The sequence below is a fragment of the Oncorhynchus clarkii genome, chromosome 1 (assembly GCF_045791955.1).
Source record: "Oncorhynchus clarkii lewisi isolate Uvic-CL-2024 chromosome 1, UVic_Ocla_1.0, whole genome shotgun sequence".
NCBI classification, from domain to species: Eukaryota; Metazoa; Chordata; class Actinopteri; order Salmoniformes; family Salmonidae; genus Oncorhynchus; species Oncorhynchus clarkii.
In genome coordinates, this window is record NC_092147.1 from 88,823,018 (window position 1) to 88,848,719 (window position 25,702).

At 42.1% G+C, this 25,702-nt stretch overlaps 1 protein-coding gene across 1 annotated transcript; it reads right to left on the bottom strand.

The window, feature by feature from the left end:
- Positions 1 to 5,059: 5,059 nt before the first annotated feature.
- LOC139413828 (myosin heavy chain, fast skeletal muscle-like) lies at positions 5,060 to 24,394 on the bottom strand. The gene is made up of 40 exons (XM_071161621.1): positions 24,349 to 24,394; positions 23,992 to 24,219; positions 23,498 to 23,644; positions 23,152 to 23,308; positions 22,613 to 22,640; positions 22,248 to 22,356; positions 22,049 to 22,141; positions 21,814 to 21,874; positions 21,389 to 21,487; positions 21,001 to 21,104; positions 19,768 to 19,906; positions 19,316 to 19,434; positions 18,998 to 19,147; positions 18,730 to 18,900; positions 18,203 to 18,506; positions 17,565 to 17,629; positions 17,395 to 17,482; positions 17,163 to 17,280; positions 16,824 to 16,947; positions 16,522 to 16,658; positions 15,098 to 15,353; positions 14,640 to 14,882; positions 14,030 to 14,206; positions 13,786 to 13,931; positions 13,504 to 13,594; positions 12,531 to 12,920; positions 12,310 to 12,436; positions 12,020 to 12,138; positions 11,680 to 11,876; positions 11,347 to 11,530; positions 11,045 to 11,210; positions 10,594 to 10,718; positions 10,109 to 10,417; positions 8,667 to 8,870; positions 8,402 to 8,527; positions 8,102 to 8,272; positions 6,268 to 6,372; positions 6,084 to 6,179; positions 5,522 to 5,653; positions 5,060 to 5,174 (listed from the first exon to the last, which is right to left on the bottom strand). The coding sequence occupies exons 2-40, from the start codon at positions 24,205 to 24,207 to the stop codon at positions 5,157 to 5,159; spliced, it is 5,811 nt and encodes a 1,936-aa protein (XP_071017722.1). The 5' UTR covers positions 24,208 to 24,219; positions 24,349 to 24,394; the 3' UTR covers positions 5,060 to 5,156.
- Between the last annotated feature and the right edge of the window lie 1,308 nt (positions 24,395 to 25,702).

Sequence of the window (25,702 nt, forward strand, 5' to 3'; positions counted from 1 at the left end):
TGCATACTGTAGGCATGTAGGCAATTTTCTTCCCACTGATTCTCCTTAAAACTACAACTCCCAAATAGCCTACTCTGTGATTTTCCACCGCTCTCCCACATTCTGATACCCAGAGGCATAATTTTTTATCATATCCCAAAGGTGTTTTTTCAATTCTTCCAAGGTTTCATGACTTTGCCAATCAACTTTTTCTTAACAAATCTGAATAATTGTTTAATGTTTCTGTATCAATAATAAAAAAATGTATAAGCCAGCGCGCTGGGCTGTCACGCCCTAGTTGGCTTGAGAGGTTTCTTACCACGGTTGGCTCGGAAGGCGCCCATCCCATGTCAGTCCTCAGGATCGTTGCTACGCCTCCACCGGTATTGTGCCGAAAGTCCTTCACGTGGACGGGCACACACTCAATTCTTCATTGTTGCAACTTTCTTGCTAGTTGAGATTTCTGCTCTTCACTCCGTTGTCAGTTCACATTTCACTGATCTTAGTAGCAGAAAGCAGGTTTTATTTGTGTCTTTCAAGGCAGCTGTCAGTGATCCCGTTAGGCTGCGTTTCATACATTTTTTGTGGCGGTTTGATCGCGGGGGAGGCACAAGTAATGTCTGCAGTTTTGGGTTTGGCTATTTTGTTTTAAGTTTATTAGTCTATAAATCTCTTTGCCAAAATTCGTCATCTCGCCCATGTCTAATTTGACTAATAGTTCTGAAATGTTTATTGCTTGCCTACATTTTACTCCCTCTGTTTAATATAACACATACTTTAATGAATTTCGGCTGCCTATCCTGCTGAATTTTGTTCTATAGAACAAAATATATATTCTATATAGTGCCACAAAGTATGACTCTGGTGACAAAATTAAGTTAATTATTGGGGGGGTTTGGCAAGTCCATCTGTATTCGCTGTAGCTGTTTACATACCACCACAGTCAGAGGCTGGCACTAAGATAGCATCGAATGAGCTGTATTCCGCCATAAACAAACAAGAAAACGCTCACCCAGAGGAGGCGCTTCTAGTAGCCGGGGACTTTAATGCAGGGAAACTTAAATCAGTTTTACAAAATTTCTATCAACATGTTAAATGTGCAACCAGAGGGAAAAGAACTCTGGACCACCTTTACTCCACACACAGAGATGCATACAAAGCTCTCCCTCTCCCTCCATTTGGCAAATCTGACCATAATTCCATCCTCCTGACTCCTGCTTACAAGCAAAAATGAAAGCAGGGAGCACCAGTGACTGGATCAATAAAAAAGTGGTCAGATGAAGCAGATGCTAGGGTACAGGACTGTTTTGCTAGCACAGACTGGAATATGTTCCAGGAGTCCTCCGATGGCATTGAGGTGTACACCACATCAGTCATTGGCTTCATCAATAAGTGCATCGATGACGTCGTCCCCACAGTGACCTACATACCCCAACCAGAAGCCATGGATTACAGGCAACATCCGCACTGAGCTAAAGGCTAGAGCTTCCGCTTTCAAGGAGCGGGACTAACCCGGAAGCTTCTAAGAAATCCCGGTATGCCCCCCCGACGAACCACCAAACAGGCAAAGCGCCAATACAGGACTAAGATCGAGTCCTACTACACCGGCTCTGAAGCTCATCGGATGTGGCAGGACCTGCAAACCATTACACACTACAAAGGGAAGTACAGCCGAGAGCTGCCCAGTGACACAAGCCTACCAGATGAGCTAAACTACTTCTATGCTCGCTTCGAGACAAATAACACTGAAACATGCATGAGAGCACTAGATGTACCTGAAGACTGTGATCACGCTCTCCGCAGCCAATGTGAGTAAGACCTTTAGACAGGTCAGCATTCACAGGGCCGCAGGGCCAGACGGATTACCAGGACGTGTACTGTGAGCATGGGCTGACCAAATAGCAAGTGTCTTCACTGACATTTTCAACCTCTCCCTGTCCGAGTCTGTAATACCAACATGTTTCAAGCAGACCACCATAGTGCCTGTGCCCAAGAACACTAAGGTAACCTGCCTAAATGACTAACGACCCGTAGCACTCACATCAGTAGCCATGAAGTGCTTTGAAAGGCTGGTCATGGCTCACATCAACACCACCATCCCAGAACACCTAGATCCACTCTAATTTGCATACCGCCCCAACAGATCCACAGATGATGTAGTCTCTATTGCACTCCACACTGCCCTTTTCCACCTGGACAAAATGAACACCTATGTGAGAATGCTATTCATTGACTACAGCTCAGCGTTCAACACCATAGTGCCCTCAAAGCTCATCACTAAGCTAAGGACCCTGGGACTAAACACATCCCTCTGCAACTGGATCCTGGACTTCCTGATGGGCCGCCCCTGGTGATAAGGGTAGGTAACAACACATCCGCCACGCTGATCCTCAACACAGGGGCCTCTCAGGGGTGCGTGCTCAGGCCCCTCCTGTACTCCCTGTTCACTCATGACTGCACGGCAAGGCACGACTCCAACAGCATCATTAAATTTGCCGATGACACAACAGTGGTAGGCCTGATTATCTACAACGATGAGACAGCCTAGAGCGAGGAGGTCAGAGACATGGCCGTGTGGTGCCAGGACAACAACCTCTCCCTCAACGTGATCAAATCAAAGGAGATGATTGTGGACTACAGGAAAAGGAGGGCCGAACAGGTCACCATTCACATCGACAGCGCTATAGTGGAGCAGGTTGAGAGCTGTTCCTTGGTGTCCACATCACCAACAAATGATCATGGTCCAAACACACCAAGACAGCTGTGAAAAGGGCACAACAAAGCCTATTCCCCATCAGGAGACTGAAAAGATTTGTCATGGGTCCTCAGATCCTCAAAGTTCTACAGTTGCACCATCGAGAGCATCACTGGTTGCATCACTGCCTGGTAAGGCAACTGCTCAGCCTCCGACCGCAAGGCACGACAGAGGGTTGTCAAAGACTCCAGCCACCCTAGTCATAGACCGTTCTCTCTTCTACAGCACGGCAAGTAGTACTGGAGTGCCAACTCTCGGTCCAAAAGGCTTGTTAACAGCTTCTACCCCCAAGCCATAAGACTCCTGAACAGCTAATCAAATGGCTACACAGACTATTTGCATTGCCCACCCCCCTTTACGCTGATGCTACTCTCTGTTTATAATCTATGCATAGTTACTTTAATGACTCTACCTACATGTACATATTACCTCAATTACCTCAACTAACCGGTGTCCACACATATTGACTCTGTACCGGTACCCCCTGTATAGCCTCGCTGCAGTTATTTTACTGCTGCTCTTTAATTATTTGTTACTCTCATTTTACATTTTTTAATTAACACTTATTTTTCTTAAGACTGCGTTGTCTTAAGGATCCGCCCCTTTTTTTCAATTTCACCTAAAATGACAAGTAAGCATTTCACTATAAGGTGTACACTTGTTGTACTCTCATGTGACAAATCAAATTTGATGTGACCCTAGATCAGCTAAATGCACGCAAGAGTGTGCAAGGCGGTGTTGAATGTGTCACTGACTGTCACTTTGATTACTTAAAATGATATTTTTTATTTAACCAGGCATGTCAGTTAATATCAAATTGTTATTTACAATGACACCCTACCCCGGCAAACCCAGACGACGCTGGACCAATTGTGCGCCGCCCTATGGGACAACCAATCACGGCCTTATGTGATACAGCCTGGATTCGAACCAGGGACTGTAGTGATGCTTCTTGCACTGAGATGCAGTGCTTTAGACCACTGCTGTGCAACTCATGGAGCCCTCTTGATCTGCGCACCTACTTTGTAAACGTTCATTCATAGGCCAGGTTGTAGGAACCTCATGATGGGTATAGGGAAAATTTGAGTATCATGTAGTAGCCGAAACCTATGGATGTTACATAGAGCTGGGTGAATGGAATATGAATGACAGTAACCTAAACCTATGGATGTTACATAGAGCTGGGTTAATGACAGTAACCTAAACCTATGGATGTTACATAGAGCTGGGTGAATAGAATATGAATGACAGTAACCTAAACCTATGGATGTTACATAGAGCTGGGTGAATGGAATATGAACGACAGTCATCCAATTCGCTGTAAGAGAAATAAGGCCACTCTAACATCATCCTTCCTCATGTTAACGACCGCCGCTAATGTACAGTGTTCTTCAATCAAATCCATTTTGAATAATTATAATCTTCAATTAAGATTTCTAAATATTAATCTAGCTAAATGTTTAGTTTTTAGTGTGTAATGTGTTCTTCAATCAAATACATTTTGAATAATCATAATCTTCAATTAAGATTTCTAAATATTAATCTAGCTAATTGTTTAGTTTTTCATGATTTCGTGGGCACTAATCAGACAATTTTATTTTCCTCCTGAAAGGTCAATTAATCCATCAGAATGTGCAAAAGCCTGCTGTGTATTACTGTGTTTATAATGCGCATTACCGTAATTTCACCACTAGAGGGCTGGAGGGAAACACTAATCATTATGGAACTTTTGTATTTCTGACAAAAATCGGATATTCAAATTTTCTAATGATAAATCGGTATCCCAATTGTCAGTGTTTATCCATTTATGTGCATCTGGGTTTTAGTTAACCCAGAACTAAAATCTTGTGTAATTGAGTCAGATGCACGATTACCATTTATAAATGTTTACATTTTCTGTCCACACCAGGTTATTGTATGCATAATCTGTGACAAAATTCGTATGCAGTTGTCTCTGGAGAACTTGATCTAAGAATTTCCGCTCAATCTCCCAAAAATGTTTTCGCTCAATTAGTTACCATGGTTACGCATATATTCCTCCCATTTGTTTCTTTTCAAAACATTCCAATTTGGGCGTGTCCATATAGGTCAATTCCCCAGAGTGTAAAAGGTTATAACTATAACTATAATTTATGATGTAATGGATTATCAATCTTTGCATCCATAGCTCTGTTCAGGAATTTCAAAGTGATTACATTTATCCAGCCTAAACCCTCAGCTCTTAACCAAAACAAGTGTTGTGGTTTGAATCCTAGTTAAAGTAAGGTATTTTTTATGGTATGAAAAGCTGTTTTCTGAGAAATAAGTCCACAGTCACAAAGGAAGTGTATGTAGGCCGACATGTTTTTAATCAATGCTCAACATTTCACCATGAAAATCATATTTTATGAAACACAGGAAATTGATAAGACTTTGGTCTTGTTTATTCAGATTCTTTTCCCTGTAAGAAGAAAGAAATAACAGAATGGATCAGTATTAATAATGAACATGATAAATATATCAACACTTGGTAATAACAGAATGGATCAGTATTAATAATGAACATGATAATTATATCAACACTTGGTAATAACAGAATGGATCAGTATTAATAATGAACATGATAATTATATCAACACATGGTAATAACAGAATGGCTCAAGCATTTAAGACTCAGTAAACACCTTGTACCAACTAAATTTGGATTAGTTATGTGTTTCTCAGAAATCTAAAATACATTTGAGTGAGTGTAAAATGTCAGAATTGTCTACTGTGAAGTCAGGTGTATGTTTAGCAGCACTTCTATACCTTTCCAGAGTCACGGGTCTTGGCTCTGAGCTTGTTGACCTGAGTCTCAGCGATGTCAGCACGCTCCTCAGCCTCTTCCAGCTCATTCTGAACCTTCCGGAACTTAGACATGTGCTGGTTGGATGCTTCCTCCTGGGTGAGGAAAAGAGAGGAGAGCATAACATCAGTATTGAAAGTTTGGAGCTTCAGCTACCAAATTAATATATATTTTTAAAATGTATTTGAACGTTTTTTTTTATTGACAGATTTAGGATAGCATTGTACAGTATATATAGGGAGATAGATGATACAGAAGAGAAAGTGAGTAATCTGCTGCTTCCAGGGTCATGTGATCCAGGAGAGTCAGCACCACCACCAGACCAGCCCCCGGCACAAAGCTAAATAATATTCAACCCTCTCTACTTTAAAATGTTACACATTTCTTCAGAAATTACTTGCACTATCAACTGAGTCAATGTTGACATTGTGCAGTAACAACACTTCAACTAATCTCACTAAATGTTTTGTAATGTCTCCTTGGGACTGTAAGCTCTCAGAGGATTTGACTAAGTCTGTGACTCACCGCTTCCTCAGCCTGCCTCTTGTAGGCCTTCACTTTCATCTGCAGCTTATCTACCAGGTCCTGAAGTCTGGCAACGTTCTTCTTATCCTCCTCAGTCTGTGGGAGAAGTTACAAGAATCAATAGTCCATAGTTTAACACACAAACCAGTGTGCTTTAGTGTGTGCAGAATGCACTTTCTCTTACCTGGTAAGTGAGCTCCTTGACTCTGCGCTCATACTTGCGGACTCCCTTGACCGCGTCTACACCTCTTCTCTGCTCGGCCTCCACCTCAGTCTCGAGCTCACGCACCTTTGTGGAAGAAATAAACGTTGGCATTTATGTGAGGTGGTGAAATCAGACGTAACAAATCTTTGTAAAACAGGAATGTTCTTCAGCTAGTCGAGGAGGCACAAGTGTTCCTATGTACTTTTACGATTTTAATTAAAGGGGTCTATTATAAAAATAAAAATACATTTCATTATGTAGGTGGGTTATTGAGAGAACTCATTAATACACAATAGCCCTGTGGTTAACAGAACTGATTTGGCAGGCGATAACCTGAGAAAAATCCATTCAGGAAGTATTTTTTTTGTTGGTTTTGTAGTTTTCTATACAATGCCATTACAGTATCCATTGACTTAGGACTCAATTTGCAGTTCCTATGCCTTCCACTAGATGTCAACAGTCTTTAGAAATGGTTTCAGGCTTGGATTACTGAAGAAAACGAGCAAACAAAACTGAGGTTTTTGGATATAAAGACACTTTATCGAACAAAAAGAACATTTATTTAGTAAAGTAATTTCTTCTGAGTGCCACCATATGAAGATCATCAAAGGTAAGGGATTAATTTTATCTCTATTTCTGAGTTATGTAATGCTTCTGCTTGGCTGGTTACTGTTTGTAATAATTTGTCAACTGGGATATGTTCTCAAATAATTGTAAGGTATGCTTTCGTCGTAAAGCATTTTTAAAATCTGACACCGTGGTTGGATTCACAAGAAGTTAATATTTAAACCTATGTAAAATATGTTTTGTTTTCTGAATTTTTATAATGAGTATTTCTGTATTTAAATTTGGCGCTCTGCAACCTCACTGGATGTTGGCTAGATGGGACGCTAGCTTCCCACATACCCTAGAGAGGTTAAATCATTCAACAACTTTTATTAATGCAATTGCTGGCAGAAGTTGTCAACAGGAACATAGCATGCATGTTTCCGAGTAAGTTCTGCAAAATACTCAAGGGTCCAAGATATTTTATAAAACCTGAAGTCCAGCCTTAGTGATGTCACTGCCTATGTCATTACCTTCTACTCATGAGACCAAGCCAATGCATCCACAGCTACACAAACAAAGCGTTTCAGTGTTATCTTAAAGCTTAGCAGTAATTGTCCACACCCCAATTTGATTTATAATGGAATGTTTGACTAGTCTCTTAACTCTTACACTCCCTGGGGAGTTCTGTGTCTCTGCATCTCTTTTATATTTTAGGCTCTTCTCACAGACAGCCTGAACTCACACATTTCCCAGACAGTTTCTTTATAAGAGGCAGAGACTAGAAATGTACTGTGGAACAATATTAAACCTCATAAAGTATATTGTTAATCTGTAGTCTAGGACCCTATAAAGGAGGGGGGGTATTATTAACCTCTCCTCTTTAATTAGTACAACATAAGCATAATCAATTATTATAATACATCAAACATTTGGTACAGCCCCTATCATAACCCCTAGGTGAACCCCTGACATTCTCAAACCTTAATGCTGAAAGACTTTAGCTTTTAAGAGTGAATTACTCAAAATTGTAATAATAAAACGTATAAAATGTATTTAAACACAGTAATCTTCAGTTATTAAACATGTATTTTCCTACAAAATACCCAGAATGCCATATTCAAATCTTACCAAAAGTAGATTTCTTTGTGTTAGAAAATTTAAATGTTCGCCAAAGTGAGGCATTTTCCCCCAACATACATTATTTTTATATGATCAAATACATTTCCAGCAAACTGTTTTTCAATCCACCCTGCTGTTAACTCACCCTGGACTCCAGTTTCTGGAGCTGCTTCTTGCCTCCCTTCATGGCCAGATTCTCAGCCTCATCCAGACGGTGCTGCAGGTCCTTGACTGTGACCTCCAGGTTCTTCTTCATCCTCTCCAGGTGAGAGCTGGTGTCCTGCTCCTTCTTCAGCTCCTCGGCCATCATGGCCGCCTGGAATGGTAGTTAGTTTAATTTATGCACCAATCATAAAGCTCCTTTGGGATCTTTGGTGTGGTTAAACCAGCCCAGCGACTGCTGGCCCTTGGGGACAAATCAAGTTGATGTAATTCAAGGACTCACGTCAGTGATGGCCTTCTTGGCCTTCTCCTCTGCATTCCTGGCCTCCTGGACGATGTCGTCCACCTCTCCCTGCACCTGAACCAGGTCAGTCTCCAGCTTCTTCTTGGTGTTCGCAAGGCTGGTGTTCTGAAGGAGGAAACAAGACTATTTGTTTGACTCTCAAGAGCTTACAAGTCTGAGAAAGAGAAAGTCACAAGGCTGAAATCATGGAAATGTAAACGGTATGCTTGGTTGAGTTTCATTAGAAATGGCTTTTGACCCGTACCTGGGAGTGCAGCAGTCCGACACGTTCGCTGGCGTCCACCAGCTCAGTCTCAGCCACTTTGCGGCCTCTCTCTGTCTGCTCCAGAGCAACTCTCAGCTCCTCGATTTCAGCCACCATCAGACCGTTTCTGCGCTCCACCATGGCTGCCTGCTCCTTCATATCCTCTGCGGCGCGGACGGCATCATCAAGGTGCAATTGGGCATCCTGGGGTTCACAATGAATTAGGAATTGTGGAAGTCGGACAATACAATCGGTCAGAGAAATGTTAATGGGTAAAAATGTCCCTAATATCCCTACCTTTCTACACTCTTAGAATTAGTGGTGACTAGAGGAACCCTGGAGATTCTCAAGGAACCCCTAGTCAATGGTTCATATTTTCACGTTTGGTTAGTTGAGGGGTTCTTGGGTAAACCTTTAATGTTAGCAACGGGTTCATGGAGGATCCCTGGAGTGGAGGCATGGCTTTAAGATAGATATTTTTTTTGGCCGACCGTTAGAGTAAATTTAATTCCTGTTCATCTGTTCTGTTGTATTGTCATCACATGTTCAGGTTGAACACTGACAGTTTTGTTGCTTCAATGAGGCCAGTGGAGGTGTATGAATTCTTCAAAAGCAAATCCCAAAGTTGGAATATTTACAACGTTCTTATTGAATGTAATCAGCAATTAAAAATGATTATATTAGAAAACTCAATATGCAAAAATATTGAAGGAACATTTCAATTTGCAGTATACTAACTTAACATGAGGAACAGGTTTAACATTTATGCTAATGCTTGACAAAAAATAACCCTCCAATAAGCAGAGGTGTGGACTCGAGTCACATGTCTTGGATTCGAGTGACAAATAAGATGACTTGCAACTCAACTTTGACTTTAACACCAATGACATGTGACTTAACTTGGACTTGAGCCTTTTGACTCGGAGAGCACATTATGACTTATTTAGGACTCGAAACTCAAGACTTGAAACTTGTCGGTCTTGACTTGAGACTTGACTCGGACTTGCCTGTCTTGACTTTGGACTTGACTCGGACTTGCCTGTCTTGACTTGGGACTTGAGTGCTAAGACTTGAGAATTACTTGTGACTTGTAAAACAATGACTTGGTCCCACCTCTGCCAATAAGCCACGTCTCCAATCTGATAGAATGACACCTCTATAATATATTATTGAAAAGGTTCAACATTTAACCCCTCCCATCACAAAAAAAGATAACAGTTTGAAACTTTACACAGAGGTTTCTCAAAGGTCTATTTCAGAGGGGTTCTTGGAACCTTTTTCAACTGGGAAGGTTCTGCCGGTGCGGCAACCCAAAACGTTCTTCCAGGCCCCTTTACTTCAAAGAGTGTACAGTATAATAGTCCAGTCTATTACATTCCTCTGATCTATTATTTTCTACTGATTCACGAACAAATCCCTCCCTGATGTCCAAGTCCCTTTACCTTGAACTGTCCCTGGACGTTCCTCAGCTGTTTCTGGGCCTCAGCGGCCTGCCTGTTGGCGTGGCTCAGCTGAATCTCCATCTCATTCAGGTCTCCCTCCATCTTCTTCTTCACCCTCAGGGCGTCATTCCTGCTCCTGACCTCAGAGTCCAGGGTGCTCTGCATGGAGTCAACCACCCTCTGGCTGTTCCTCTTGATCTGCTCCATCTCCTCGTCCTTCTCAGCGATCTTCCTGTCCACCTCACCCTTGATCTGATTCAGCTCCAGCTGAACACGCAGAATCTTGGATTCCTCGTGCTCCAATGTGCCCTGGACAAAGAGAAGCAGTCAAGCGAATTGTGCTCAATATATTAGGATGTGTATTTCACAAAGAATTAAATACTGTGTATATGATGACAATATAAACCAATACGTGAAGCATTGGATTGTAGTTGGTATAGGCAAGCGTAACACTGCTTTTCATATCAAACAGCTGTAGTTTGTACCTCAGCCTCCTCCAGAGCGGTCTGGATCTCAGACTTCTCTGTCTCCACGGTCTTCTTGGCCTTCTCCAGCTCATGGATGCTCTTGCCAGTCTCTCCGATCTGCTCAGTCAGGTCAGAGATCTCCTCTGCACACACAAACACAGAAGCTGTTTAGACTTGGGAGATTTTCAGTGGATATCACCAATGCACTGAAGTTTATAATGAATCATAATAACAGTTAATTAATGAACAGCACTTCATGCTGTCCTGCAAATCTAATTGCCACCCCACATCATTGGGTTGTTCAAAAGAATACCAATTACAAGTTCCAAAAATATATATATTTTAAAATGTATGTAAAAATTCTGAGATTGTGTAATAGCAATTTGATATAATGTTGATGATTCCAGTCGATTCCATTTTCAAACACTGGTCAAACATCATGCAAAAATAACTGCTGTCAAATGCTCACGTTGCAGGTTCTTGTTCTCTCTCTTCAGAGTCTCCAGATGATCCAGAGCCTCCTCGTAGGAGTTCTTCATCTTGAAGAGTTCAGTGCTCATTGAGCGAGCCTCCTTCTGAGCTCCTTCCAGCTCAGCCTGGCCCTCCTCATACTTCTGCTTCCACTCTGCCAGAACCTGGGGAAATCCATGGGATTTTCATTACAACTCATTGAAAGAGAGTTTTCAATCGGAAATATGCTACAATTATAATACAACTGATCAAATAGCAGACAGAAAATATCACCCTAGAGTGAGGTTTATAAATGGTCACCTTGTCAAAGTTCCTCTGCTTCTTGTCAAGGTTGGCGGCCATGGCGTTGGCTCTCTCAACGTCAATCATGAGGTCCTCCACCTCTCCCTGCAGTCTCTGCTTGGTCTTCTCCAGGGAGGCACACTTTGAGTTGGTCGCCTCAATGGTCTCCTCAGCCTCCTGCAGACGCTGGGCCAGCTTCTTCCTGTTGGACAACAGCGGGTGGTGTTATGGTGAGTAACTTGTTGTGAAACAAATATTGCACTACATATTGAAGTAACATTTTCTCAGATCCCCAACCAGCCTCACCATCCACAGCCTTTATTTTAGTTTTTACTATTGAGTGCAACTCACTTGGCCTCCTCCAGCTCCTCTGTGCGTTGGATGGCATCAGTTTCATACTTAGTCCTCCACTGAGCCACCTCACTGTTGGCCTTGGACATGCCGCGCTGCAGCTCTGCCTTGGCCTCCTGCTCCTCCTCAAACTGCTCTCTCAGGAGATCACAGTCATGGCGGGCAGACTGGACACCATGGGCCAGTGCGTTTTTAGCCTGAGAGAGAAATAAAGACAAAGAGAGATTAGAGAGGGAGAGTAAAACAGATGACAGTAGAAGTCTCTGAGGGAGGTGTAGAAACAGCCTATGTGTAGATAAAGATCTAAACTGGAAGGTGGTTTCCATTTAGGATGCCTTACCTTGACCTCCTCCTCAATCAGTCTCTTCAGCTCCTCCACCTGCTGAGTGAAGGCCTGTTTGCCTCTGGTCAGCTGAGACACCAGGCCTTCCTTCTCCTCCAGCTGGCGACCAAACTCACCTGCAGGGAAAGAGGGACATCTTGTTATGGGGACTGTTCTCGAAGATTGACATTTTATTTTGAGGAATCGTAGTGCAGAAACTGTGTGGACTGAATTTACAGCCCCCGACACATGTTATTGTGTACTACTGAGGTGAACTATATTGGTTTGTTGTTCATTGTTGACGGTACCATTTTCTGTCAGGAGTCTGGCCCTCTGTCCGCTGATGTCGTTGACCTGGCGAGCATTCTCATCATTCTTAGTCTTGAGCTCGCTCAGCTGGTCCTCAAGAGTACGGCACATCTTCTCCAGATTGCCCTGTTAGTGAAACATATGGGACTGTCAACTTCAGTTTATTGAATGGTAATGTTGTTGACCCTCAACACTGCTTGACCAAAACATCACTACTCACCTTAGCCTTGGCGACAGCCTCCATGTTGCTGGAGAGGTCATCAATCTCCATCTTGTACTCACTCTTCTCCTTCTCCAGCTTCTGCTTGACTCGCTGCAGGTTGTCGATCTGCTCCCCGAGCTCAGCCACACTGTCGGCCTGCTTCTTGCGCAGAGCGGCGGCTGTGGCCTCATGCTGCAGGGTGGACTCTTCAAGATCACGACGCAGCTTCTGGAACTCAGCCTCGCGCTTCTTGTTCATCTCAATCTGAGCAGCAGTGGCGCCTCCGGCCTCCTCCAGTCTCTCGCTGATCTCCTCAAGTTCCCTGGAGAGATCGGCCCTCTGCTTCTCAACCTTGGCCCTGGCAGCACGCTCAGCCTCAATTTCCTCCTCCAGCTCCTCAATACGGGCCTAGAAAAAGGGTCAGGAGCAGGGGGAATGAACACTACAATACAGTTGAAACAATTTAACCTCACTACATAATAATAGCATGTACTGTATATTTAGCATAAATGTGTTTATACATAGCCAGCTACACTAACATATTTACTATATTCATTAGACATTGTCCCATGCAGGAACCAACCTAACAACGGTAAGAAGCAACATCTTTACATAGATTAGAAGCACCAGCAAGAAGCACCATCTTCCATCTTACTGAGCCATCAGAATCCACTAGGAAGAATTAGTGCTAGTGTAACGGATGTGAAACGGCTAGCTAGTTAGCGGTGGTGCGCACTAAATAGCGTTTCAATCTTTGACGTCACTTGATCTGAGACCTTGAAGTAGTTGTTCCCCTTGCTCTGCAAGGGCCGCGGCTTTTGTGGAGCGATGGGTAACGATGCTTCGTGGGTGACTGTTATTGATGTGTGCAGAGGGTCCCTGGTTCGCGCCCGGGTATGGGCGAGGGGACAGTCTAAAGTTATACTGTTACACTACCAGAAGAAATGCATTGGTTATTTTCCTGTACTGGAGCTTAGATCCTGTACTGTACCTGGAGTTCCTTGATCTTCTTCTGCAGCTGAGCTCCCAGAGACTGCTCATCCTCTATCTTGCTGAGGAGCTGGGTGGTCTCAAACTCCTTCCTAACAAACACAAACACGTTGATTGCAAAGTTTGTTTAGGTTAGACAGTGTAAAGGGAGCCTAAGCTACCATTCACTTTGCTTTTAAGAATCACATACAAAGACTATTTCATGATTACAAGAATGAGCCAAGAAGAACCATTATGTTGATCAAGAAGGCAGGGAATACTGTAGTCATTTATTTGTGTTTACTTCTTGATTTTCTCATCAGACTGCTGCTTGTCATTCTCCAGGTCCATTATGGACTCCTGGGCCAGTTTCAGATCTCCCTCCAGCTTTCTCTTGGCTCTCTCAAGGTCCATACGGAGCTTCTTCTCTTGCTCCAGAGAACCCTCAAGCTACAAGATATAAACAGAAATGTGTTGGTCAAATCTAAACAACTGTAGATTATATCATCTTGCATAATATCATGGCCAGAATGTCAAACTCCACTCACGTCGTCCACTTGCTGTTCCAGCTTGGTCTTGGCCTTGGTCAGAGTGTTGACTTTGTCCTCCTCTGCCTGCAGGTCATCCAGTGTCTGCTGGTGTGCCTCTTGGAGGGCTTTCTTCTCCTTGGTCAGCTTGGCAACACTCTCATCCATAGACGCCATCTCCTCTGTCAGGTTTTTAACCTGAAAACGGCCACAACAAACGTAGTTTTTGGTCAATTCACCATAAGTGAAGTAGCAGTAACAAGTGGGTAGCAGAACATGCAATGAATCTTTTTTTTCTACCTTTATTTAACTCAGCAAGTCAGTTAATAACAAATTCTTATTTACAATGATAGCCTAGGAACAGTGGGTTAACTGCCTTGTTCAGGGAAAGAATGACAGATTTTTTACCTTGTCAGCTCTGGGATTCGATCTTGCTAACTTTCAATTACTAGTCCAACACTCTAACCACTTGACTACCTGCCACCCCAGGTATACTCCCATGTGGGGAGTACACCATATTACACTATTTTGTGTCTTAATTTTTACTGCACTCACAAAAAGACTTGAATTACATTTCTGTTTTGAGTTGATGATTCTTTGGATTATTGTTTGGTTAGACTGTCTACAAGACCTTGTTTTCAGTGGCGTGCTTCTCCTTCTCCACTTTGGCCAAGGTGAGCTCCAGGTCATCAATGTCCTTCTTCAGCTCAGAGCACTCGTCCTCCAGCTTCCTCTTCTTGGCAGTCAACTCAGCATTCATCTCCTCCTCGTCCTCCAGCCTCTCAGTCGTCTCTTTGAGTTTGGCCTCCAGCTGGATCTTGCTCTTGATGAGCCCCTCGCACCTTTCCTCAGCATCGTTCAGATTCTCTGAATCCTGGTTTCAGAACAGGAGAAAAAAACGGTGTTTTCACTTTGTGTATCAAAATATAGACTTCATTTAGTCAAATAAGTCAGAGCAAATCAATTTAAATGTTTTAAATATAAATATATACCATGGGCATTTTCTTGAGTTAGTCACATAGCGATTGTGTTAGTGTCTGTGTACTTGTGTGTCTAAATGTGCTCTGATGAGGGTTGTTGCTCACTCACAGATGCGACTTGAAGCGCCAGGTCACTCTTCTCCTGCACCATGGCCACCATCTTCTCCTCCAACTCCTTCTTCTTGGCCAGAGCCTTGGCCAGGTCCGACGTCATCTTCTCATAGTTCTCCTTCATGTTGGCCAGCTCCTTCTCAGTCTCAGCGCTCTGCAGCAGGGGCTTGATCTTGAAGTACAACTTCATCCATGGCCAGGTTTTCACATTCATGAATGAACGGATGTTGTACTGGATGGTGAAGACAGAATCTCTGGTCCACAGAAAGGATAGAGTGACATGGTGAGTGATATGGTGAGTGACATGGTGAGTGACATGGTGAGTGACATGGTGAGTGACATGGTGAGTGACATGTTTAAAGATTGTTAGGAAAATTTTGATTAAATGACTGAACAATATTCTCATTTTAAATAGAACTGTAACTAAGTAAACTTATACTCTGTTTCATTATATCTGATTAACAATATGAGTTCATAAGAAGGGATTGTGTGACACGGACAATGAGTAATTGAAGTTAATGAACACCATTCCAACTAGGAAGAAAGGAATGTTTTATGGATTAAGTAAACAGATAAGGTAGTTAACCTATGGTTGAACCGAAGAAATGAGCTCTGGTGTGTTTTAGATAAGGCAGTGAGTGCATTCCTAGGTTTTCTGTTAGTTAGAACTGTCAGCTAATTGGTGATCGATAATGGTGAGTCACAAGTTAATTCAGTTTTGTTGTGTGTCCTGTGTATGTGCTAGGTGGTCAGAATGAACTTAGAATTAACTTTTAAAGTTCCCTTTGTCTCGGTCGAGAGGAGGGGATTCATTTTAGAAGCAATGAAATGACGTCATGTTATTGTATATAAACTGTTGCTCGTGGTAACCTGGCAGCGCCCTCCGAGAATACATTCTGTTACCTATTATTGATAAGACTGGTCTCCGTCTATTTTATGCAAACAAGAACTTTACAAATTCTCATTAAAATAAATTAAAGGAATTCAATTAATGAAAACACATTGGTATAATTAAATTACAGTAACAAATATTTCCTCCAGTTTTAAAGAGGAGGACTTTAAAACTACATTCTGTGATCTGAGGAATAACAAAACAGGGACCCTGACATGTTTTGTATACAGCTGAGGAATGGGGGAAATGAAACCACTCTTACATGTATAGATAGCGCTACATAGGGAATGACTGACAAGTAACCCTAAGATCATGAGGCATTTCATATTATTCCAGAATTAATGGGTAAATATCACTTATTTAAATAACAATTGAACTGCTTGCTAAATCCCAACCTGCTGCTTTAATAGAATATTATATCATGTACCTTCTCATCCTGAACAACTCACAGCATATTCAGTACACAATCATTATACATTACATACAGGAGGCTGACAGAATTCTTTGCCAAGATGTCTACTCTTCCTCACCTCCTCTCCATCATCTTGGTGAACTCTCTCCTCATGAGGAATCCACGGCTGAGAGCCTGGACCATGCCGACCAGAGAGGCCAGCTTCTCATCTCTCATCTCCTCCAGGACACCCAGCAGACCGGCTTTGAAGAACACCTGACACAGGTTGACATGGTGAATTATGGAACCACCAGAATTATGGAAAGAGATAGAAAGTATTTTTGCAGTTGTTTTTATTTCTTTACTTAACTTTTCTTCACCTCATACATTTTTTTTTTTTTTACATAGAAATTTGTTTTTGCTGGGGGGTATTTGACTGACCTTGGTGTGTCCAAACTTGTAGTCCTCGTGATTCACATCAATGGACCCAAGCAGCTTCTCAGAAGCCTTCTTGTTGTCCATGAACTGGCCCTCGGGGATGACACTGGCATTCAGTACTTTGTACCTGAATCAGGAGAAATGTCATGTAATAGGTTGGTTATATTACGTAAAATATGTGTGTGTGTGTGTGTGTGTGTGTGTGTGTGTGTGTGTGTGTGTGTGTGTGTGTGTGTGTGTGTGTGTGTGTGTGTGTGTGTGTGTGTGTGTGTGTGTGTGTGTGTGTGTGTGTGTGTGTGTGTGTGTGTGTGTGTGTGTGTGTGTGTGTGTGTGTGTGTGTACCTCTGCTTGAAGTCAGCATAGATGATTCTACTGGGGAAGCCCTTCCTACAGATCCTGATACCCTCCAGAACACCATTACACCTGAGCTGGTGGATAACCAGGAAGTTCTCCATCAGACCTGGAAACACAAACCAAGTCTCTTTAAATACTCATAAACAGGTTAAAGACTGGTTTGTTAATGTTACTGATACTGTACTGACAATATTCATATTTAACTCAACATCTATTGTACCTGGAGTCTTTGACTCGTTGGGGATCAGGCAGCGTACAAAGTGAGGATGAGTGCTCCTCAAGTTGGTCATCAGCTTGCCCAAGTTCTCCTGTAAGAGGGTTACAAACCATGTTCTCAGAAATCATTTCTGATAATCACTACAGCTGAATATCCACATTTTAAAAGCTCACCCTGAACTGGGAGGACACAGTCTGCATGGAACCACCCTTCTTCTTGCCTCCTTTCTTGGTTGTATCTGTTATAAATGAGAGAATCTCATGTTAATTTCACACTTATCTTAATGCAAGTGCTGCCAATGAGATTGTGTAAAATAACACCTGTTGAATGAGTAAATGAACCCAGTAAATCCCCCTGACAAATTGTGATACATTTGAAGCAACAATCAGCAGTTGAAACAATAACAAAATATGCTCCCTGCCCCTGTTTCGATAAAAAACTGAGAGATATGAATGGAGAAACATAACCACTCAAATGTATAGACAGATCTATGTATTGAAGGACTGACCATTCATGATATCAAAATTATAGTTTTAATAATGTTTTGAGGCTGTAAAGTGCATGTTTCCCTTTACTTTGCTTACAAACATTAAAACAAGCTCATATTTTGAGTTCTGATGGGGTACGACAGGTGAACTAAGCCAATGTTCTTCAAGAAAAAATGTTCAAGAATGAATGGGTACATATCTTTTAACCTCTAACCTCTACATCCACGAATGGATGTAGCAACTGCAGACTGAGCCTTTAAAGAATATGGGACTGATTTGTAACTAGTTCTTCATGAAATATTTTGATGTTCTGCTAGTCTTACCCTCAGGTGGGGCAGCGACATACAGGGTCGCCATCAGTTTGACTGAAGACTTCCCGTACAGCTGAAGAACTGAGTCGTTCAGGGGGTCCTTGTTCTTGTCCAGCCAGCCAGTGATGTTGTAGTCCACAGTGCCGGCGTAGTGCACCAGGGAGAAGTGGGCCTCTGCCTTGCCTTTGGCTGGCTTGGGCTTCTCAAATGCCTTGTTTTTGCCAAGATGCTGGTCATACAGCTTGTTCTTGAAGGAAGTGTCTGAAGCCTTGGGGAACATGCACTCCTCTTCAAGGATGGAGAAGATGCCCAATGGCTTTACGAAAAGAGATGTACATCAAATTAGTGATATTTACATTTAGGATCACATTTATTATTTTAGCAAACATGCTATTATGAGAGTATCTTCATTTAGGGGCACAATAGGAAACATATTGAGTTATCAACAGTCAGATGTGTTGTACCATGTGATAATATCTCACATCACTCCATTTAAACTTTGCTGTTGAGGTCCATTATAATCCTGACAGACAGCTTACCTTCTCAATAAGCTCAATGCAGGCAGCCAAGTCCATGCCGAAGTCAATGAAGGCCCAGACGATTCCCTCCTTCTTGTACTCCTCTTGTTCCAGGACGAACATGGTGTGGTTGAAAAACTGTTGCAGTTTCTCATTGGTGAAGTTGATGCACAGCTGCTCCATGCTGTTGTACTGTTGAAGGAATTTCAGAAGGGATCATTTCATCATCATACAAGGCTGTAATCCCTCTCAATCACAACTAATTGTCTTGTTCTGGTCTCAGACTCACGTCAAAGATCTCAAACCCGGCAATGTCGAGCACACCGATGTAGAACTGCCTTGAATTCTTGGTGTCCAACATCTCGTTGATACGGACGACCATCCACAGGAACATCCTCTCATAGATGGACTTGGCCAGAGCCGAGACTGAGTTATTAACCTGCAATGATAATAGCTCAAATGAATACATGAGATATTGACCATGTCTAGTGACAAGGTGAAAAGAGCTTGGGGAAAACATAATCACTATTCAAAACAAGCAATTCACTCATCACCAAAATATTTCTGGTGCTCAGAAAATGGTAGACGCTGTGTTTGGCCGCCTTACCTGAGGCACAGTCTGTCCCTTGGTCACATACTCATTGCCGACCTTCACTTTGGGGTAGCACAGAGCCTTCAGCATCTCAGCTGAGTTCAGGCCCAGCAGGTAGCCGATTTTATCAGCCACTGGAGAGAGAACCAACAACAACAACAACAGACTCAGAAACACAAGATCACTTGTTTCTGATGTCACCCTGACAAAGGGGTTTGGCCAAGTTTTTTGTGGGTCTAGGTTTTGATTTGAACCCACATCCATAATTTTAAATCATTTCTGGAGGTTGTAATTGGGCTCCATCAATGATCTCCTGCCAGACTTTGAGGAGGCTCTGTCTATCTTACACGTTGTATATCTATGAGTGGGACTGGGAATGGGACTAATGTTTACATATTGTATATCTATGAGTGGGACTGGGAATGGGACTAATGTTTACATATTGTATATCTATGAGTGGGACTCACCCTCTGTGCCGTCTGGCTCAGCCTGCTCCTCACGCTGCTTCTGCTTGAATTTCAAGTTGCCATGGTGCAGTACAGCTCCTGTCAGCTTGTAGATGCTATTTTTCTCATCATTGGTGAAGCCCAGGATTGTAATGGCATCCTGGCATTAGACAGGAAGTACAACAGTGATGAACTGAACGCTAATTTTCTCACATACAGAACACTACAGTTCTGTGCTCTCACCAGAACAAATGGGATGGATACATTTGACTGGCTTCTCAGATCCACGTGAATACACTTGACCAACACTGGTAGATGACATCACAAGATACATTTGACACAGTTCCACAGGGACTTAGTGACACTCTCTTGTGGATGTCTTACATGTACAGTATGGGCCTCAAGGTGAAGTCTGAAGGCATGAAGAGTTCCTTGAGGCACATGCCTAACTAACTGTCATCGGACTTTCATAATTCCTATATGTGTTCATTAATTAAATTCACTTAGTCTATTTTAGGAGAATTTGTAAGATTCTTATTTGCATAAAATAGACTGAGACCAGTCTTATCAAAATTAGAAAAATAGTATTTATTCTCGGAGCGAGCTGCCATGAAACCACGAACAACAGGTTATGTACAAAATATGACGTCATAGGTTATAAAATGTCCTTCCTCCTATCGACCAGGACAAAACAGGTTCAACAGTTTATTCCAACCCCCTAGCTTTGCTCGCTCCAGACACACACTTATCAAGATTCACTTCTGCAATCTTCACCTTCATCCATCACTATTTAGAAGACAGTTCCAGATAATGGAAAACCCAGGAAAACACTGCTGCCTTCTCTGAACATCTCAGAGCTAAGTTGAGTCGGTTCAACCACAGGTTAATGATCCTTTCTGCTTACTTAAAACCCCACAATCCATTTCCTCCCCAACCTGGTTGGAATGGTGTTTATTATGTTTAATTACCTCCTGTTTCATGCTACACAATCCCTTCCTTATGAATTAACGTTATTAATCAGATATAATAAAAAAGAGTAGAGTTTAATTGGTTATAGTTCTATTTACAATGTAGTTATTGTTTAGTCATTATTCATAAAACTCCTAACACTAACTCAAGGCATTTAAAATCAAACAAACCAATACATGAAAATTCCCAGCAGCCACCAGGTTGGAATTGCACAGTGCATTCAGAGTGTACAGTGGTCCTACCCATACCATATATAGAATATGATGAACCCTTTGTTTGACTCACGTCTGTGGCATCCAGCTCTTCCTTGTCGTTGATGCTGGCCACAGTGATCTGACCCTGACTGCACATGGGGAAGTCGTAGGGGTTGGTGGTGATGAGTGACATTTCTATGGACAACAGAGGATGTCTTGTCAGTTAAATCTCTTAGAATTGTACTGTCCTACCTTTACAGTATCTCTCCTTTACTCAATAGATGGACTCAAGGATGTAGTGTAAAATAAATATTATCAACTGAGACTCGTGGACTAGTGCATCACAGTCCATTACTTAATAGATATTTCCCAAAGACCTGACCCATATCTAGATGCCGTGTTACCATGGATTAACTCATTGTAATAGTATTTATAATGGAGGTAGGAAACATTCCCCCTGAACCTCTACTTTGCCTCACCAATAATGTCAGGTTTGTGATTGGTCATCATCTGGAAGAAGATGTGGTAACCTCTCTCATCGGGAAGCTGGAAGGACACTCTGGACTTCTCTAGCAGGTCTGAGAGAGAGAGAGAGAGAGAGAGAGAGAGAGAGAGAGAGAGAGAGAGAGAGAGAGAGAGAGAGAGAGAGAGAGAGAGAGAGAGAGAGAGAGAGAGAGAGAGAGAGAGAGAGAGAGAGAGAGAGAGAGAGAGAGAGAGAGAGAGAGAGAGAGAGAGAGAGAGAGAGAGAGAGAGAGAGAGAGAGAGAGAGAGAGAGAGAGAGAGAGAGAGAGAGAGAGAGAAGAGTGAAGAGTGAAGAGTAGAGAGAGCATTGGATAAAGCTTATCTCCCCAAAAAGTCTGTGTGAATTTAGTAAAGAATTGAGAAATAATCCAAATCAACTCACAGGTCTCAATGTCCGCTTTAGCCAGTTTGCTACCTTGGAAGTGAATCCTGATGAATTTACCCTAAAGTAGAGCATGGGGGTTAGAAAGAGGTTAACTAAATACATCTAACATTTTACTTTGATAGACCCCTTTAAATGTTACAGTTTGTTGGACATCTATTGATGTCAGAAGGGAAATACTGAAATACATTTGTCCAATATTAGATCACTTTCCCAGTGTGCCCTTCATACTTACGAAGCGAGACGAGTTGTCGTTCCTCACTGTCTTGGCATTACCGTAAGCCTCCAGCAGAGGGTTAGCAGCAATGATCTGATCCTCAAGAGACCCCTGATTGAGACAAACACAAGTTGCTCAGAAACTGGTAAAGTTAGTTATTCTCGATTGCTTGATCACAGCCCACCAAACTGAAATGTCTTACAAAGGTTCAACATACCTGCATTTTGCCTGGTTCTGCTTCCTTCTTGGCACCAGACACTGCAATGGTGGCAAAGTACTGGATGACACGCTTGGTGTTGACAGTCTTTCCTGCACCGGATTCTCCGCTGGTTAATATGACAGAGAATCAGGGGTTTTAGTTACATGTTTGAATGTCAGATTGGCTTACACTAATAAATAACATTGAAAAATACACTGTTGACGTATTTTAATTCATAAGTAAATCATTAACAAATATCCCCGCTCATCGACTCATTCCTATGCGTAGCCTAATCCATTCATAACGTAATATATCACACCCAAGTGACACAACATATTGCAGTAGAAACATTTTCTCAAGTGAGATTTTAGTAAACAACTTACGTAATCAGGACGGACTGGTTCTCCTGGTCTGCAACAAAACAACATATTGATTGTCATACTCAAGCAACATTATGGGGACATTCATAGCATCATCATGGATTTAAATTAGGAACCTTTTCCATTCAAGGCCAGTCAAATCATATATTACCAGCAAACTGTTCTAACGTAGTCTTCTAGTCAGCAGATACGTCCCTAAAACATATTTTAACTTCCATCCATCCATCCATCCATCCATCCATTCATCCATCCATCCATCCATCCATTCATCCATCCATCCATCCATCCATCCATCCATCCATCCATCCATCCCTCCATCCATCCATCCATCCATCCCTCCCTCCATCCATCCATCCATCCATCCATCCATCCATCCATCCATCCCTCCATCCCTCCCTCCCTCCCTCCCTCCCTCCCTCCCTCCCTCCCTCCCTCCCTCCCTCCATCCATCCATCCCTCCCTCCCTCCATCCATCCATCCATCCCTCCCTCCCTCCCTCCCTCCATCCATCCATCCATCCATCCTTCCATTAGAGCTCATACCAATCTGCATGAACTGAAAGGCGTTGTCAGAGACAGAGAAGATATGGGGTGGAGCCTCCATCCTCTTCTTCCCTCTGTAGGCGTTAACAACCTCCATGTCGTACACAGGAAGCCACTTGTAGGGGTTCACCGTGGCACAGAACAGCCCAGAGTAGGTCTGGATGAACGAGAATAAATTCAATTAGGGGATGAGAACAATCAGATTGACGTTTACCTGGATTTATGTGAGGATGTGGGTGTACTATGGTATAGTAATGTAGGTCTACTGTATTTGGTCTGTTTTGGTTTCTACCATGACTTTATGTGTAGTACTGTATGTGTGTGTATGTTTAGACAGGTATCTTACATAGATCATCCATGCTGCATAACGCTCTTTGAGGTTATACAACACAGAGGCTTCATTCAGGTAGGTCATCATGGCCATGTCCTCAATCTTGTCATACTTAGGGGGGTTCATCTGGTAGACGTCTGCTTCCTTGAACTCTTTTCCTTCCTGAAACAGTCAGAAATATAGATTATACACAGATCAAACTGGGCAGGACTGAATTCTGTTTGCTCATTAAATACAAGTTCAATATTTAAAAAAAAAATAATGTTTAAAACTGCAAACCTCAATCTAATCCAACTACTTTGTCATCAGCCACTGACACACATGGTGATTCTTAACTAGTCAGTACAGAACATGTCATGCTATTTTTAAATAGCAGCAATAAAACGTATGTTTTTCAAGGTTATATTCTACTGCTGTTATTGATTTCATTTAGTCTATTGGCATGTTTTGATTATTGTGATATTAATTTCAAGACAGAGAAATTTGAATACTTTTCAAATCAGGCTTACCTCCTTAGTGCCGTCCGGATGCGCGACTGTCACAGTACACTTTCCTTCAGTCCTGGCAGTGACCAAACCCTTAAGGTAAAGCTCCTTGGTGTCTGCGACATAGCAGGCGTTCTTTGAATCAAAGGGTGCCGTTTGTGCCTCCATCCTCTCCTTCTCAGGCTTACGGAGGTATATGGCAGCCTTGCCGTAGATTTGCATCTCCGCGTCCGTACTCATGGTGACGGATCACTAGGAAAGAGGCGAAACAAGAAACATGATTGACTCTGTGGTGCTTCCTCCCCAGTCAACAGAGTTGTGAGGGGTTTCTCTCACAGAACATTTGTCACTTTTCTTATGAAGACTCAAACTTATTCTCACCTTCTTTTCCCCCTTCTACAGATGAATTTGTACTTCTTGGAGAACCCTGGGAAACATTAGGTTGTTGTGAATACGCACAAGTCTAAAGCTATATAATTTAGCCCCCCGAAGAGGTAGAAAACATTTAGAACTGTATAATTCAACCCAATCATTACAGCCTTGTCCAATTTAAACTACAGGTGCAACTGGTGACTTCCATTTTCCTGGTGACAACTCACTTAACTACACATTCTGTCAAGAATTCAAACAAATACCCCTGAAAACCCAGTTACATTATAAACCAACCCCTCCATTTATAAACAGCAGGAGAACCACTTTTGACCGTAAATAAAATGTTTCAAGTAAAACACATTTAAAGTTAAAACATTTTAAATGAATGTCAGTTGATAAAAAAAATAATGAAATAATGTAAATAACTAAATGCAGAAGTCAACTGAAACAGTGCATTTAGCCACTGCCTCACATGCTGAGTGCTAAGATGACACAAATGTAAACATGTGAAGAGGTGGAGAGACTTACCACAGAGAAGGAAGGTGTCTGACTTATGGATGCTGGGGTCTCAGCCTGCTTATATCTGGTTGAAACTGACAACCAGGCAAAAGTTAATTATGGACCACTCTGGTAAAGGAAATGGATTGGATGAGAGACCTCTGTATTTCTGTGTCTCACTAGCGCCACCAACTCCCAGGAGCACCACACTATCATTACATTACTTTTTAATGTAATATTTGTCTCTAAATGGAATTGAGTTAACATCAATAAGAGATGTCATTAATAATAATTATGACAGTATCAAAAGTTTGCGATATCAGATTGACTCCAATGTTTCTACCATAGCGCCTCAAATACTGTAATGGAGTTCCTGTTAACCCAATACCACTAAAAACATTTCAGAATAATCTGACTTTATTTAATTCAATTTTAGTTACATTCATCTTCATCAACAACTTAATGTGTTTTTTGACCGATTGTTTTATACTTTGCTTTCAAACACATCTAAACGGTCTCCTCAGTCACCTCATGCTTGTGAAGGAGTTGGCCGTTACTTTGTGCTTTGCTTAGTTTGATTTGTCACCCTGGTAAAACCATATTGCATTTAGGCTTTCAATTACATCTCATAAAAGTGTTAAACCAACGGTGTAGTTATTTATCTACAGTATGATCTATTGAAGATGCTGCAGGAGCTTTTAATCGTCTCACATGTCAGTTGTCTAAAACGGTCCAGGAGGATTCTTAAGGCTTACATAACATCAGTACAGTATTTAAATCATCTTATCCACTCATGTTTCTGACAGCCAAGTAGCTGCCTCAAACTTTTATTACACTCTGAGGTAAACCGTTTAGCAGCTGGCTT